This window comes from Staurois parvus, unplaced genomic scaffold (assembly GCF_062004578.1).
Source record: "Staurois parvus isolate SC_StPar_1 unplaced genomic scaffold, SC_StPar_1.0 ptg000155l, whole genome shotgun sequence".
Lineage (NCBI taxonomy): Eukaryota > Metazoa > Chordata > Amphibia > Anura > Ranidae > Staurois > Staurois parvus.
The window spans coordinates 3,167,141-3,184,252 of NW_028317951.1; the positions used below are offsets into that span (position 1 = coordinate 3,167,141).

A 17,112-nucleotide genomic window follows, 5' to 3' on the forward strand; every position below is an offset into this window, starting at 1 on the left:
GCAAGCCTATACTTAGCCCATAAAGAGCGGATGAATTGCACTTGCCTTCCTTCTATTCACCTGTCTTCCCGATCCATCACTGAAGCACCCTGGGTTTCCCCAAGTGCTAACATTCTGAAAATTTAAAACCGCTCAGAGCTCAGCCCCTTCTTCTAACCCCCATAGGAAAGCTATCAAGTCTGTAAGTTGGCTACTCAAGCACCAAATACTGCATTTTGGGGGCAGGGGTGATGGAGCGATGGGGAAACACTAGAGCTCTGGATCCTGGCATGAGACTAAGGATGATTTTGGCTTCCTTTTATATACCTTATCGATCACAATGTATAGTAACATGGTTCTTCTCCAATACAATGTATGATAATGAGGTTCTCAACTAACCACATTTGACAAAGAAGCATGGTTGTATGACATATCCTGCATGAGAAGGCATCTTCTCCAAGTGTGGTTTTACTCAAACAGTACATGTTTGCTTTCTTTAATTGATAGCAGTATAGCGTAGACTGAAGGGTCTGTCCTATCAGTAAGTGATATTTTTAAGGCGAAGTCTGGTGAGCTAAGTTGCTAGCAGCTGACAGATCGCCCCAACCTAGTTCCCAGCTCTGTTCTGCCCACCCTGCAATGCAATCTCATTTGTAAAAAAAAACTTGAAAGTGATGAGTGCATCTTAATATATAATAAATTAGAAATCAATCAGTGAGTCTGTGAGCCCCTCATAATTGTATATGCAGACCTGGAAACTAAAATGTATCTATCTAGAAGAGAAACTTTCATTTATTTAATTTAATTCTACAACATCTCTCAAAAACTGAAATCTCACCTTCCCCTTTAAAAATTTCAGTTAGGTTCAGGCAGTAGGATGTAAGCAGTGGCAGTAGCCAAAAGGTATAAACAGTGGAACGTGTCTCAGCACTAGTTTCCATACCTTTTTTTTTGTTTTTGGGATGTGGGAGGAAGAGCAGATACATTTTTTCCCCAAGTACAACTTCAGTTTAAGCTTGTGTTATTCCCTAGTTCATAGCCAGCATAACAGTACGAATCTTTACATATGTGATACCACTCTAAACCAGTGCTTGATGTGGATAATCAAAGCTCAGATGATATTTCTTGTAAATTGTAAATATTTTATACAGTATGTCTTACAAGAAGACTTTTTCACCAAGCTATTGATATTTGAGAACAAAGTTCTCTATTCTTTTTTCTTTTGTTTAACAGAAAAAAGAACAGTAAGTGCAAAACAGAACAAAGTTCAAAGGTAGCATACAATCCACTGGTTATAGACCTATCTTGTGAAAATTTACAACATAACTATGAAGTGCAGCATTTTATTAATGACATGAAAAAGGTATTATAGGTATGAATAAAAGTACATACAGTAAAATATTGTATATATGTTTGGGATATAGCCACGGTCTGTGTACCCATTATTTATAGCAATGGGTATGAAAAATGGTTATAAGGAGGATATAAAGTTCAGCTGTCTACGCTGAGGATTATGATCGCTAAAGAGTCTGTGCAGAACTACAGCAGGGGGTGTCAGGGTGGGTTCTTTAAGGCTTCCACTCTAGATCTTCTCAAATTGTTTTAGAGTAACATACAGTATGTGTGTATAGTATAGGTTAGGCTGTCTAAGTGTTGGATTTCATTCACCTTATCAATCCAAAGAAATGTAGTAGGGAGTTAGGACAATAACCAATCTTGTGCTATGGTTTTCCTGGCCAAGTGCAGGGTTCTTTTGTGTAGGTGAAATACACAGTGAATGATGTCAAACACATCTTTCTAGTATCAGACTAGTTCTGAGTACTTTCGGAAAAAGATCCCCTGTTCCGAGGTGCACCTAGGGCACAGTGGGGAGTCTCTCTATGAGAAAGAAGGTACATTCGTAAGGGAGTCAATATAATCTGGGGGGAATTTTTAAAAACCAGAGCAACTGTGCATTTTAACCATTCAGCTTCTATCTTCAGTTTGTTAAGCTTTAAAAAAGAAAGATAGAAAATGATTGGTTGCTATGTACAATCACTCCAGATTCTGGTTGCTCCAGCTTGATAAATTTCCCTTACTTTGTAAAAGGAATAACTGCATAAGTCTCAAGGAGGGAGATATCAAAATCTGAGGTATTCTTTGCAGAGCTTTGAGCCACTGTTAATCCGCATATAGATCTAGGTCCTGTTTCCATTTTTGTGCTTAGTACTAATTATTATTATTGGGTTGTGAGATATGGCAAGTAGCGCATTACATGTTTTAGCTGTAAGACCCATCTTACACTGAAAAACAGCTATAGGTAAAATCAATTTATTATATGAAGTGTAAAATCAGTAAGTTTAAGAGCAAATTAAGAGCATGTCGTAGTTGAACTCTTGTCTGTAGTTGTTGGAGGGATTTGAGCACATCAGCAAGGTATAGTTGAAGGAAAAGTGTAATGCCATTTTTTCCCCACAATTCAGATTCTTCAAAATGAATTGACCCTCTAAGGGCTTTATCACACGTATTTTAATTATGAAGAATGAAGCAATGCTCATTGACGTACCTATAGCATTTATGATGTATTTATGGTGTGTTTTTATCAAGTTTTTAAAGTGTTGAGAAAGCTTCAAGAATGAAAGTGTTGAAAGTGTTGCTTTCCTAGTGGGAAGTGCTTAACCACTTGGCAACTGCACTATAGCCTAATAGTAGCCTATGTAGAATGACGGCTACAGTGCGGTTGTCTATTTCTGGGAGGGCGTCATATGACGTCCTCCTGCATGCCCCCAACTCACCTGGCGATCTCCGTGATCGCTGTGTCCTACGGACAAAGCTGATCACATGATGTGGTAAAAGGCCAATCACAGCGGCCTTTTACTACGTGATCAGCTGTGTCCAATGAGACAGCAGATCACTGGGTAAATACAGTTGCCGGTTATCGCCTGCACTTTCCTCACGCTGTCACAGCAATTGTCAGAGAACAGATCAGCACTGAGCATCAGCGCACTGACGATCAGTGCCACCCACCTGTGCCCATCAGTGCTGGCCATCGGTACCCAGCAGTGCTGCCTATCAGTGCCCATCATTGCTGCATATCAGTGCAGCATCATCGGTGCCGCCTATCAGTGCCAATCATTGCTGCATCTCAGTGCCACAAATCAGTGCCCATCAGTGCTGCCTGTCTGTGCCACCTCATCAGTGCTGCCTATCAGTTCCCATCATTGCTGCATCTCAGTGCCACATATCAGTGCCCATCAGTGCTGCCTGTCTGTGCCACCTCATCAGTGCTGCCTATCAGTGCCCATCATTGCTGTATCTCAGTGCCCATCATTGCTGTATCTCAGTGCCACATATCAGTGCCCACCAGTGCTGCCTGTCTGTGCCACCTCATCAGTGCCGCCTATCAGTGCTGCCTAACAGCGCAGCCTCATCATCGCACATCAGTGGAGAAAAATTACCTGTTTGCAAAATTTTATAATAGAAACAAAGAAAAGCTTTTTTTCAAATTTTTTGCTCTTTTTTTTGTTTATAGTGCAAAAAATAAAACACTCAGTAGCAATTAAATACCACAAAAAGAAAAGCTCTATTTGTGTGAAAAAAAATTATAAAAATGTCATATGTACAATGTTGCATGACCGCATAATTGTCATTCAAAGTGCAACAGCGCTGAAAGCTGAAAATTGGCCTGGGCAGAAAGGGGGTATAAGTGCCCGGTAGGCAAGTGGTTAAAGGGGAAGTGATGTAGAGGAAAGGATCTGCTTTGAGGCGTGGTTAGGTTTTGGTGTCATAGACATTTTTGTGAATTATTTGCAAGATGGATTCATATACTTTGATCTGTTTGACGCTTGGCGAAGTTAAACATTGCTGAAGCAAAACGCTTTGCCACTGACAATAATGCTCAATGACTCTGCTCCTACCTGGCACTATTGCTGGCTGTCTTGATGCTTCTGCCTGTACACAGAAGCAAATGGTGACACCACACAGAAGCTCTGTACAAAGAGGAAGTGGCTGGAGCTGCTCGGCCCTAGTTCTTTATTATTTCGCTGTGTATCCTGGGATAGAAGAATCTCCACTGCTTCTCCCCCAATGCCCAGTTAACACTTAATAAATGCTTTACTAACACACCATAAATGCTATAGGAGCTGTTACGGAGTGGTTACAGAGCGTTACCATTGAAATCAAGGGACAAGCGTTGATCTCTCATGAAAGCGACATGCTGCTTAATTTTTCACACAGCACAGTGCTACCACTCTTGTGTGAACAGGACTGTGTGGTACCCCATTTAACATTCATGGCAGGTGTTGAAGGGTAGTTATGAGCCTTTAAAAATGCTGAATAAATGCGACGTAAGCACAGGGTATTGCCGCACATGTAAATAAGTCCTAAGACATTTATTATCCCATAGAGGTGTCTACTCATTATAAGAACACTTTAATAGTTGAAGTAATGCATTTAGTTTTATGTCATTCAGTTAAGAGATACTTTAGTACTTGGTCATTTGAATTTGAGATTATTACATAATTTGGCCTTTAGATGGCACTGTTTTTCTGTTTACTATTAGTGAAGAGTGTTAATCCCCTAGCAGGTTTTTACATTTTCAGGAACTCTGGAGGCCTCAGCTCTTGAGCCCCCAGGTCTAGGGAGTCCCACCACTCCCTGGATATGCCTTTTATTATTACATTTTCAACACAGCTGTACTAGCAAGAGGTGAGAAGCCAAAGTGCAGCAAGCTGTTATGGGGCAGCCTGCTGCTGGGGTCAAATGGAGGTGTAGCCTCAATGACACTTTGGTTGTGTGAATACATTAATAAAATACCCAGCTTTACAACTTACATAACTGTTCATTCTGGTGAGTCTGAAAGTGTGCATCAGATGCAGCAGGATGTTTTTGACTACATTTAGAAGAATAGTGATGCTCATTTATCAAAACAATAACATTGCCATATGTGCTTTGGTTTCTGAGTGGGATGGAAGTGTATTTCACTACCGGATGAGACAGGAGGATGAATAAGGCCTAAGGGTGTCCTTATTCCTCATAAGATTTGTAAGTAGTACTGCAGATTTACAAACGATACAAGTTTGTGTACTGTCTGTGATATTTTAGGAGGTAGCTAATGAGTGAATATAAGCCCTTGCACTACTGTATTTATTTTCCACCTCCAGTCCATGTTAAAATGTAGTAGTCTCAATAGAAAAGGTAAGGACACCACACAACTGAAAACTGGCAGATCTTCTATGAACTCCTATACCTTCGTAAAAGGCCTGCCTGTACACATGCAGTCTAAAGATATCTATAGGATTCAGACAATCAAGCTGCATATTATACCTCTTTTCGAACGTTCTTGAGAGAAAAAGCTATGAGATGTGCTGGATATTTTTAGCCAATCATTGTGGTTTGTTCTGAGGTATGCCAATGCAGAGTTTAGGGTGTGTTAACCCTTTTTCTTACACCAATAAACACAAATACTCAAGAAATTCAAGTATGCTTGTTTATGGAAAGATCCTTCAAAAGAAGATTCTTTCAGCAGTTACTGTATATCATGCCAGCTACCCTCCTGTACCTTTACCAATTTAAGTCATGGCTTTGTGACCTACTGAACTTCTAAAAATATATTCCCGTATAATAAAAACTTGTTTCCTCCATTATCCAATCGCTGAAGCACAGTTGTCCTGTCACTAGTACACTCACATATACATCTGAAGGCCTGAATCAGACATAGCTGATTAGAGAATAAATACAGCTTTATAGATTAAAGTAGTTGATTTGTGGAATGGAGTCCCAGCGGACAATACAGACTGGAGAGTTAAAGGCAGCATGGGATCTACCACCTATAATTTAATCCATGAAGATTAACAAATTGCGTAACCTACAGCCATTAAATTCTACCCTGAAGCGGTTAAACATATTTATTATATCTATCTGAAAAGTACGGGAACGGGGCGATATTCTCAGCGAGCTATCATCTCAAAAGTAATTGACAAAGGGGTGGAGGGCTGAACGTAGCTTGAAATGAGTTTGTCAATTCTCTGTGCCTGCCGTACATGTCTGCAGAGGGGGCAGTTTATGAGCATAGCCTTTCTTACCCGACATACTTCATTGAGAATCATGCACTATGACAGCCCCGAAGGTCACAGCAGAATTTATTTAGCACACACCGCTCAACGAGATCTTTATTCACATTTCTGTCCTGTGGAAATGAGCAGCAACCATTTTAAACTGATTTATGGGGATAATTCATGCTCGACTTGGTTGTATTTCAAGACATTTAATATGCTTTCCATGGTGTATATTTAAGTACCATGGCTTAATAATGTTGTTTTTTTATTATATATTTATTTCCAGCTGCTGGAGCTGTACGTCTCGCCACGCTGTAAATGCTCAGCGGCATTTTATAAGTGTTTAGTGAAGTATCTTCATAGAGAAAACAAGGAGTGTTCGTATAGATATAGTCTCTGCAGTGGACAGGTCCCTTGCCAAAAGTAACCAGATCCTTCTCCATACTGCACCAGATACTTGAAAGGAAAATTGATTTAACCAACAAGAATGGTGCTTTCTTCACACATTGTTCTGCATGAGGTCCATTTCCCTTGTAAGCAAGAATGCGGTCTTTATAATACTACAGTTTATAGTGCATTTACATTTTGCGATCAAAATCCAGCAATTAAAGTTAAAATACTTTTCAGCTGAAGTAAAGACAAGTTTTAGTGATCCCATCACAGGACGCTATACCTAGCTAATGCATTTAGCTTGCTGGCCTATAATGGCTCCTAGCACTATTGTTGGGTTCAGCTTAATAGAAAACATCTACTTGCTTGTCAAATCCTAAAATATGAATGTTTTATTTATATTTATGAAGATTCTTATTCTATTTGAATGAATTTGCTGATGTTTAGCTTGTTTTGCTCCTGTGTACCTTATAATTTAGCATGCAAGACTGTGAATATACTATATCTCTTTTATGCCTTCTGATGCAGTTATTAGAACTAATGGTATAAAAACAATACTCTTTACAAGGTATTGAAGCTATGGGCGAGTTGAAGTTACATTTGCCATTCTCTTTGGCCGCTTGACAAGAAATAATTAATTTTGGTGGAAATAGATCCTTATCCTTGCATCCTTTACATAAATGTCTATGGATGGCTCTATCCTGAAGAGTGACGTCTTATTGGACACATAATCTATAATGGTCAGAGCCTGCTATAGATTAGTGCTCATGTCATGACATCCATTGTGATCCACTTTAAGGCTGATCTCCCATACTCCCACACATTACACAGGCCTGTACAAGAGGTATTCATTGTTAATTAGAAACACAATCCATACAATTATACTAAATAAGCTGCCTTTCGCCTAATACTCCAGTTGTCATTAATGGTTGCAAGTAAAGCCACATCTCGAAATATAACCAGTTTTAATGTCATGTCTAATTTAGCTGATTGAACTCATTTGCTGTACTGTGGTTAAATGTGGCACAATGACTGTTTTATAACCTTGAGTTAAATATAGAACTAGCTGTATATATACATATATATATACATACACACACACACTATATTGTCAAAAGTATTGGGATGCCTGCCTTTACACACACAAGAACTTTAATGGCATCCCAGTCTTACTCCGAAGTGTTCAGCATTGAGTTTGCCCACCCTTTGCAACTATAACAGCTTCAACTCTTCTGGGAAGGCTGTCCACAAGGTTTAGGAGTATGTCTATGGGAATGTTTGAGCATTCTTCCAGAAGTGCAATGTGAGGTCAGGCACTGATGTCAGAGGAGAAGGCCTGGCTCGCAGTCTCCGCTCTAATTCATCCCAAAGGCGTTCTATCGGGTTGAGGTCAGGACTCTGTGCGGGCCAGTCAAGTTCCTCCACCCCAAACTCGCTCATCCATGTCTTTATGGACCTTGCTCTGTGCACTGGTGTGCAATCATGTTGGAACAGGTAGGGGCCATCCCCAAACTGTTCCAACAAAGTTGGGGGCATGAAATTGTCCAAAAATATCTTGGTATGCTGATGCCTGAAGAGTTGCCTTCGCTGGAACTAAGGGTCCAAGCCCAACCCCTGAAAAACAACCCCACACCATAATCCCCCCTCCACCAAACTTTACACTTGGCACAATGCGGTCAGGCAAGTACTGTTCTCCTGGCAACTGCCAAACCCAGACACGTTTATCAGATTGCCAGACCGGGAAGCATGATTCATCACTCCAGAGAGCACATCTCCATCGCTCTAGAGTCCAGTGGTGGCATGCTTTACGCCACTGCATCCGACGCTTTGCATTGCACTTGGTGATGTAAGGCTTGCGTGCAGCTGCTCAGCCATGGAAACCCATTCCATGAAGCTCTCTACACACTGTTGTTGTAATCTGAAGGCCACACAAAGTTTGGAGGTCTTTAGCTATTGACTCTGCAGATAGTTGGCGACTTCAGCATGATCTGACCATGCTCTGTCATTTTACCTGGCCTACCACTTCGTGGCTGAGTTGCTGTTGTTCCCAATTGCTTCCACTTTGTTATAATACCTCTAACAGTTGACCGTGGATTATTTAGTAGCAAGGAAACTTCACAGATGGACTTATTGCACAGGTGGCAACCTATCACCCCACACTATAATCCCCCCAATCTTTACACTTGGCACAATGCAGTCAGGCAAGTACCATTCTCCTGGCAAACCCAGACACATCCATCAGCTTGCCAGACAGAGAAGCGTGATTTGTCACTCCAAAGAACATGTCTCCACTGCACTAGAGTCCAGTGGTGGCCTGCTTTACACCACTGCATCCAATGCTTTGCATCGCACTTGGTGATGTAAGGCTTGGATGCAGCTGCTCAGCCATGGAAACCCATTCCATGAAGCTCTCTACGCACTGTTGTTGTGCTAATCTGAAGGGCACACAAAGTTTGGAGGTCTTTAGCTATTGGCTCTGCATACAGTTGGCGACTTCTGCACACTGTGTGCTTCAGTATGTGTTGACCCCACTCTATTTTTTACGTGGCCTACCACTTTGTGGCTGAGTTACTGTTGTTCCCAGTTGCTACCACTTTGTTATAATACCACTAACAGCTGACCGTGGAATATTTAGTAGCTAGGAAATTTCACAGATGGACTTATTGCACAGATGGCAACCTATCAGGGTACCTCGCTTGAAATCACTTAGCACCTGAGAGCGACCCATTTTTTCGCAAATGTTTGTAGAAGCAGTCTGCATGCCTAGGTGCTTGATTGTATACACCTGTGGCCATGGAGGTGATTGGAACACCTGAATCAAATGATTTGGAGAGCTAGCCCAATCCTTTTTGCAATATAGTGTGTGTGTGTGTGTGTGTATACATATATACAGTATATATATGGAAAGCATATAAAGCATATACAGTGCAAGTACTAGGATGAAGAAGCCAAACTGCGCCTCTGATTCTCTTCTGCAGTTGTGATCCCACTCTCAGATGCCACCTCGCTTACCTCATCTTTCCACATAGACCCAAAAGTACGCAGTGATGATGTTTTATTTTTTGCTGTGTGTCCTCTTCTATTCTCCTTGTGCCAACTGAAAACGCTGCACTAGACTAGCCAGAGGCAAAATTAAAGGCAGGACATTCATGCAAAGGTTTGACTAGAAATCTAGAATTTTGGAATAGAGAACATACAGCATAGTATTTGCAATAAGGTAGTGGTGATAGGGGACATACATCATGATATATGAAATGATGTGGTAGAGGGAGAATGCATAACATGGTATATAGAGAACAAACAGCATGGCATATGAAATGAGGTGGTCTGGAATAGGTATAGCATGTTATAAGGACTAATGTAGGCCATACATAGGTCAAATTCCGAACAAATTTACTTTAGAATATTTTGTGCGTTTTGTAATCCGATGGTGCCACCATTGATTTCGAAATTTGACCAACCAAGCCTTCAGTTTCTCCTCATGTTGCTAAAGAATTTTCTTTTCTTTCCAGGTCACAGCTTTATATTTCTCCCATCATTAATTTGAAGTTCGCTAGTTTTTTAAAAAATTTCCAACATGCTCGATCACTAAAATTCAATGGTCACAAGCAAATCGTCCGTTTCTGTGACCCACTAATGGTGCGAATTTCAAATGAAAATTCTTAGAACAGATTTTCGAATAAAAATTATTTTGGAATTCAACCCGTGTATGGCCGGCTTTATGAATCACAAAATAGAGAACATACAGAATGAGGTTTGGCGCCTCAGGAAATTGAATGAGGGTGTACAGAACGGGGGAGTATACAGCATTGCATATGGAATGAGGGGTTGTGAAATAAGGAACGTATAGCATGGCATATAAAATAAGGTGTTGTGCCAAAGGGAACATACATCAGAGTGAGACAGTAGAGAGTAGTTACAAAGCACCTTTAAAATGGCTTACTTCTGCTGCTCAGGCTGACCATCCAGACCTCCATTTGGGTGGGGGACACCAGGAATGGGAAGTGCTTGGCGGAGGATCTCTGGTTCTACCAAACGCACAGTTCCCACTGACCCCATCAGTTCACGCTGCTCACCTGACTGCAACAGTCCTTTGTAAACACAGGAGCTGGCAGAGAAAGTCTTTTACTACTCGCTTCCTTTGCCACACTCTACAATAAATGTCATCAGTCAGATCTGCAGAAAAAGCAAGTAGTGAAAGACTGCCTCTGCTAGCTTCTGTGATTCATGGATGAGCTGTCAGGTCCTGTTATGGAGATCTGGAAGTGGTTGGCACCCCCCTCCCACTCCCAACTTGACAATACTGGGCCCCTTTCCCTTCTTTTCCCAGCTCTGGCTATATATACGAAACCTATAAGTACACACACACACAATGTTTTACTGTTGTCCCACATTATTATAATTATGGTGGTGTTTTTCAGTTTACAGATAATACAGAGACCAAGCATGACTCTGCTATATTAGGGACGGGAACCCTGGATCTTTTTGCAGAGGAGAAGGAAACAGATATTGGTACTATCCCAACTGCTATCAAGTACTTGGATGATAACTCAGTCGCACACCCAAATGTAAGTTGTATCATAAACTTTGTTCAGAATGAACACAGAGCCATTAACTGTGCACCAGTGAATAATCCTAAAATTCATATAGCCTATTAACGTATCTCCCTGTTAAATGAGGATGTTAAAATACTTGCTTCAAATGTATTAAACTTTCTAAAGTGATTTATAATGGCTCATGGTTTTATAGTGGTTCATAATTGAACCCGATCAGTTTTTATGCCCCACAAAATACATATACCAATATATGAAGGCTGTACCTAGATATTAAAAGAGAAGTATGATACAAGCTTTTTTTTGGCCATGCTCCTTTTGTGGGTCACAGGAGCGCACTTAATTTTGTATCCTGGGGTCAGCTTTTAGCAGGCTATTGCCTGCTGTCAGCTGACAGCAGAACCACTCCAGGCTCTGGAAAGATCCTGATAACATTGTCAGGTTCCATTCAGCTGCAAGATTGATAGCTTGCTCTGGCTGTCAGCATGCTTCTGAGAGGCAAAGCAAGCTACACCTGCCCCCTCTCCAGACTGGAGGAGCAGAGCAGAAAGAGGCAACTGACAGTCACAACTCTCCCCTCTGTGCAGACCAAAAACTAGATGATTAGGGGTCATGTGATCACTCAGTTCTCAGTCATAGAGATGATGCAGGGCAGCTGCAGCAGCATACTGATGCTGCAACATAAAGGTAGGTATGTGTGTTTATTTTTTATATACTCCAAATTTCAACATTGGAAGCTATCGTTAGATGCTACCATGGTTATGATTACCCACCTTTTCCAGTGGAAAGTGTAGGCTTGGAAGTCCTATACATTTACCATTTCTCAGTAGCATCCCTTTTGTGTCATAGCTCCCTTGACTACTGACATGTTCACCACTGCCAAACTCAAAAAGGGGGCATTCACCCTGGACTTCAAAGCTTTAAATGCTGTCATTAGTGTATGGAAATTCCTGATATAAATCGACAAGATTGTTTATTGCCTCTCTGCATCAAGGGGACTTTCTGGCCCGCTTACATGAACCAGTTTTTTCAGTGCATCAAAACTTGGTGTTTTGCAGTGGGTCTCCTACACTATTAGTTGATGGCCCCTTCCATACAACCTGTCTTCAACACATCAAGTGTTCACCAAGCTTCCAGTATTGCTTTCCTACACACCAATTGTGTCCAGATTGTTAGCTAGACAATCTTAACTTGGCGTAACAGTCATTTGGGGCTGTGGTGTGTCCCCGACTGTCCAGATATTACAAACCTTTAGATAGATCCTGTTGAATGCTAAACCTTAAAAAGCCATTGTTGATTTTACCCATCATTTGAAGTATCTGGTGCTGTTCCAAGGAATTTACTGGTCCAGATTGTTCTTTCCACAGGAGAAATTTCAGATACACCAGTCTCAGGTTTATTCGCTTCAGTCCAGGAGCAGTTTGTCTCCACTTGTGCATTAGAGTTTTGGGACTGATGATGGACTCCTTTGAAGCAGTTCCATTTAATGAATTTGCAATGCAACTGTCTGTCATTGTGGGACAAGTTAGTCCTGCCTCTACACAGACCAGTTAATTTGATACCAAGGACCAGGCTGTCTGTCCTTGTGCATTCGGAATTTGTCTCTGACATTGGGGAATCCTTCCCTTCCTTTTTGAAAGGTTTTGATGATGAACACCAGCCTGTGACTTTTGGGAGGAGTCATGGGCACTTTGTTGGTGCAAGGGACTTGATCGTTGATGGAATCTCATCACTAGTTAAATCTCCCAGAGGTCCAGGTAATTTGGTTTCTCCAGAATTGGGCTGACCCAATTTTTATCATCCTGGATGGGCTTAGCAAGAGCACCCTGGCTTCTAGTTCCACCATTTCTAAGTAGCTCAGAGAGACCATCGTGCAAGAATATGGTCCCAAGGATCCCCCTCCCTCCCTTTCCAGCCAAGGCTTACTCCACCAGGGCTGTCATTATTTCTTGGATGTTTCAGCACCAGGCCTCTGTTTCCCAGGTTTGCAAGGACATTTCAGCCTTTTCTGATGCCATCTTCAGGTGTAATGTACTTTATGGGGGCTATTTAAAGAATAACTACAGAAGACCAATTACAGACAGCCCTGTAGGCTGTGCCGTTATGTTCTCTCAATCTCCTGAGACCTACTCAACTGTACATTCTGCTGCATACCCACTAATGCTTTTTAAAATTGGCCCCTCCCAGGGCCCAAGGAACATGGGTATTTTATACACCTATTGTGGTATTGTCCCAAACTACATCTCTACTGGGTGCGGGTGTTGAATACCCTAAACAAAGTATATACAGTTCCTTGAAAAAGTATTCATACCCTTGTGGAAATTTTCCACATTTTGTCATGTTACAACCAAAAACATAAATGTATTTTATTGGGATTTTATGTGATTGACCAACACAGAATGGCACGTAATTGTGAAGTGGAAGGAAAATAATGGTTTTCCAAATTTTTTTCCAAATAAATATCTGAAAAGTGTGGCATGCACTTGCAGAGACTAACTAGTTTTCTTCTAGCTTCCCTGTCTCTGCTGAAGAAAAGCATCCCCACAACATGATGCTGCCACCACCATGTTTTACGGTGGGGATGGTGTGTTCAGGGTGATGTACAATGTGAATTTTCCGCCACACATAGCATTTTGCTTTTAGGTAAAAAAAGTTAAATTTTGGTCTCATCTGACCAGAGCACCTTCTTCCATGTTTGCTGTGTCCCCCACCTGGCTTCTCGCAAACTGCAAACGGGATTTCTTAAGGCTTTCTTTCAAAAATGCCTTCCTTCTTGTCACTCCTCCATAAAGGCCAGATTTGTGGAGTGCATGACTAATAGTTGTCCTGTAGACAGATTCTTCCACCTGAGCTGTGGATCTCTGCAGCTCCTCCAGAGCTACCATAGGCCTCTTGGCTGCTTCTCTGATTAATGCTGTCCTTGCCGACCTGTCAGTTTAGGCGGACAGCCATGTCTTAGTAGGTTTTCAGTTGTGCCATACTCTTTCCATTTTTGGATGATGGATTGAACAGTGCTCTTTGAGATGTACAAAACTTGGGATTTTTTTTATAACCTAATCTCACTATAAAATTCTCCACAACTGTATCCCTGACCTGTCTGGTGTGTTCCTTGTCCTTCAAGATGCTATTTGTTCACTAATGTTCTCAAACAAATCTCTGAGGGCTTCACAAAACAGCTGTATTTATACTGAGATTAAATTACACACAGGTTGACACTATTTACTAATTAGGTGACTTCTGAAGGCAATTGGTTCCACTAGATTTTAGTTAGGGGTATGAGAATGAAGGGGGCTGAATACAAATGCATGCCACACTTTTCAGATATTTATTTGTAAAAATTTTGAAAACCATTTATCATTTTTCTTCCACTTTACAATTATGTGTGTTGGTTTATGACATAAAATCCCAATAAAATGCATCTACCTTTTTGGTTGTAACATGACAAAATGTGGAAAATTTCAAGGGGTATGAATACTTTTTCAATGCACTGTACTATACGTTCAATATACAGGCTGGCCCAAAACAATGTATCTTGGGTATACTGGTTTCCCTGGAGTTGTAAGCATTCCCCAGAGAGGCCATTTCTGGAGCCCTATTGCAGGCCCACAAGCTCATTTTAGTGCAATGGAAGTCCGAAAACCCACCTACAAAAAATCAAATGGTTAAAGTATGTTGGTGACACCCTTTGTTTAGAGTGTTATATACACTATATTGTCAAACGTATTGGGACACCCCTCCAAATCATTGGATTCAGGTGTTCAATCACTTCCATGGCCACAGATGTATAAAGAAAAGCTCCTAGGCATGCAGACTGCTTCTACAAACATTTGTGAAAGAATGGGTCGCTCTCAGGAGCTCAGTGAATTCAAGCATGGTATGGTGATAGGTTGCCACCTGTGAAATAAGTCCATCTGTGAAATTTCCTTGCTACTAAATATTCCACGGTCAACTGTTAGTGGTATTATAACAAAGTGCAAGCAACTGGGAACAGCAGCAACTCAGCCACAAAGTGGTAGGCCATGTAAAATGACAGAGTAGGGTCAGCGCATGCTGAATTGCACAGTGCGCAGAAGTCGCCAACTGTCTGAAGAGTCAATAGCTAAAAACATCCAAACTTCGTGTGGCCTTCAGATTAGCAGAACAGCGCGCAGAGAGCTTCATGGAATGGGTTTCCATGGCCGAGAAGCTGCAACTAAGCCTTATATCATCAAATGCAATGCAAAGTGTTGGATGCAGTGGTGTAAAACACGCCACCACTCGACTTTAGAGCAGAGGAGACGTGTTCTCTGGAGTGAGGAATCGCGCTTCTCTGTCTGGCAATCCGATGGATGAGTCTGGGTTTGGCGGTTGCCAAAGCTGTACTTGCCTGACTACATTGTGCCAACTGTAAAGTTTGGTGGATGGGGGATTATAGTGTGGGGTTGTTTTTCAGGGGTTAGGCTTGGCCCCTTAGTTCCAGTGAAGGCAAGTCTTAAGGCATCAGCATAGCAAGACATTTTGGACAATTTCATGCTCCCAACTTTGTGGAAACAGTTTGGGGATGGCCCCTTCCTGTTCTAGCATGACTGTGCACCAGTATACAAAGTAAGGTCCTGCACAGTGTCCTGACCTCAACCCGATAGAACACCTTTGTCATGAATTAGAGCAGAGACTGTGAGCTAGGCCTTCTCGTTGGACATCAGTGCCTGACCTCACGAATGTGCTTCTGGAAGAATTGTCAACCAATCCCATAGAGAAACTCCTAAACCTTGTGGATGGAATTCCCAGAAGAGTTGAAGCAGTTATAGCGGCAAAAGGTGAGCCAACTCAATGTTGAACTCTACCGACTAAGTCTGGGATGCCATTAAAGTTCATGTGCGTGTAAAGGCAGGCGTTTCAATATTTTTGTCAATATAGTGTATTATCAGCACAGAGGTTGCCTTGACAAAATTGACAAAATGTGGCTGGACACACCAGGCCTGAGTCCTATGGACCTAGTAATTAGTAGGCTGAGGATTTATGGTGGAAATGCTGACTTTAATTAATATTCTGACTGTATTTTGAGGTTGTCTCCATATGTCTCAGTATGATCTATAACCATAAGATTTGCAAGTGTATCTCTCGTCTTGTGATAACACCTGACAAAATGTACTGGGATTTTTATCCTTTTGTATACTGTGCTGTGCTATGACTACTCTGGATTTGTACCAAAATTTCTGTAAAAGCTTTGTAATAAAGTTCCTTGCTAACTTAACAAAAATCAGCTTCAGTCATTAAAAAACATTAAAAAGCAGCTACAAATACCATAGCTGATGAGTTATAAAACAGTAACTCACCTGCCCAGGAGTCCAGCTCTGTCTTTGCCAGTCTTTGGATCCCCAGTGCCTCCACCCTGGCTGTGAAAAGCTGGCTGTGACTTCCTGCTGTTTAACAGCCATCCCCCCACTGCTCATGCGCGAGTTGTATATTTTAGTTTCAATTTTCTAAACTACACTCAAAAATTAGAGAAAGAAAGAATAAGGAAAATCAAATCAAGGAATCTAATCTGTTGCTTTGTGGACTGCCTCCATTTATCTGTTCTGTATTTAAAATAAGGTCTGTTCATACATTTTATTTCAGAGTGTAACATGCTTGGTGCCAAACAGTAGACCTTTGTTTCCAGTATCTGTCTTTTTATATTTGACCAATACATCTAATTAACATTTTTTTTCCTCTACAGCTGTACATTGAGAAGGCTGAAGCTGAGGAAAAATGGTTTAAAAGATTGACTTCTCTGCGAAATGAGAAACTGATGGGAAGCCCAGTAGCATGAACAGTGGCATTACAGAGTCACCTTCATATTATGATGTTTTTACTGCTTTGTCATTCCTACAACCTCATTTTTATAAAATAATAAATGTGGGTAACATTAGACTAGTGTGTTTCATTAGACTTTGGAAATAGTATATACTGTACTTACCTGTTGGAGACTATTCATTTTCTGCCTACACTTATTTTTTTTTTTCTATAATGTTTTTATTGAGTTTTACAAACAGAAAAGAAGCGCAAAGACATGGCCACATAAAATGTGTATGGGTACAGTGAAGTAGCATAGATTGTGATATCATCACAAAATCGTAGCATAAAATCAATAGAGTTATAATGAGCTATCATATGTATGGTATATACATTTTCTA

At 41.1% G+C, this 17,112-nt stretch overlaps 1 protein-coding gene across 3 annotated transcripts in view; it reads left to right on the plus strand.

Moving 5' to 3' along the window:
* RSRC1 (arginine and serine rich coiled-coil 1) overlaps window positions 1-16,847 on the plus strand; it is a 451,267-nt gene extending 434,420 nt beyond the window's left edge. For all 3 annotated transcript variants that reach the window (XM_089675413.1, XM_089675412.1, XM_089675411.1), the window contains exons 9-10: window positions 10,826-10,972; window positions 16,656-16,847. In XM_089675413.1, the coding sequence (XP_089531539.1) occupies window positions 10,826-10,972; window positions 16,656-16,748 (240 nt within the window). In that variant the 3' untranslated portion in view covers window positions 16,749-16,847. The remainder of the gene's footprint in view (window positions 1-10,825; window positions 10,973-16,655) is intronic.
* The last annotated feature ends 265 nt before the right edge of the window (window positions 16,848-17,112 follow it).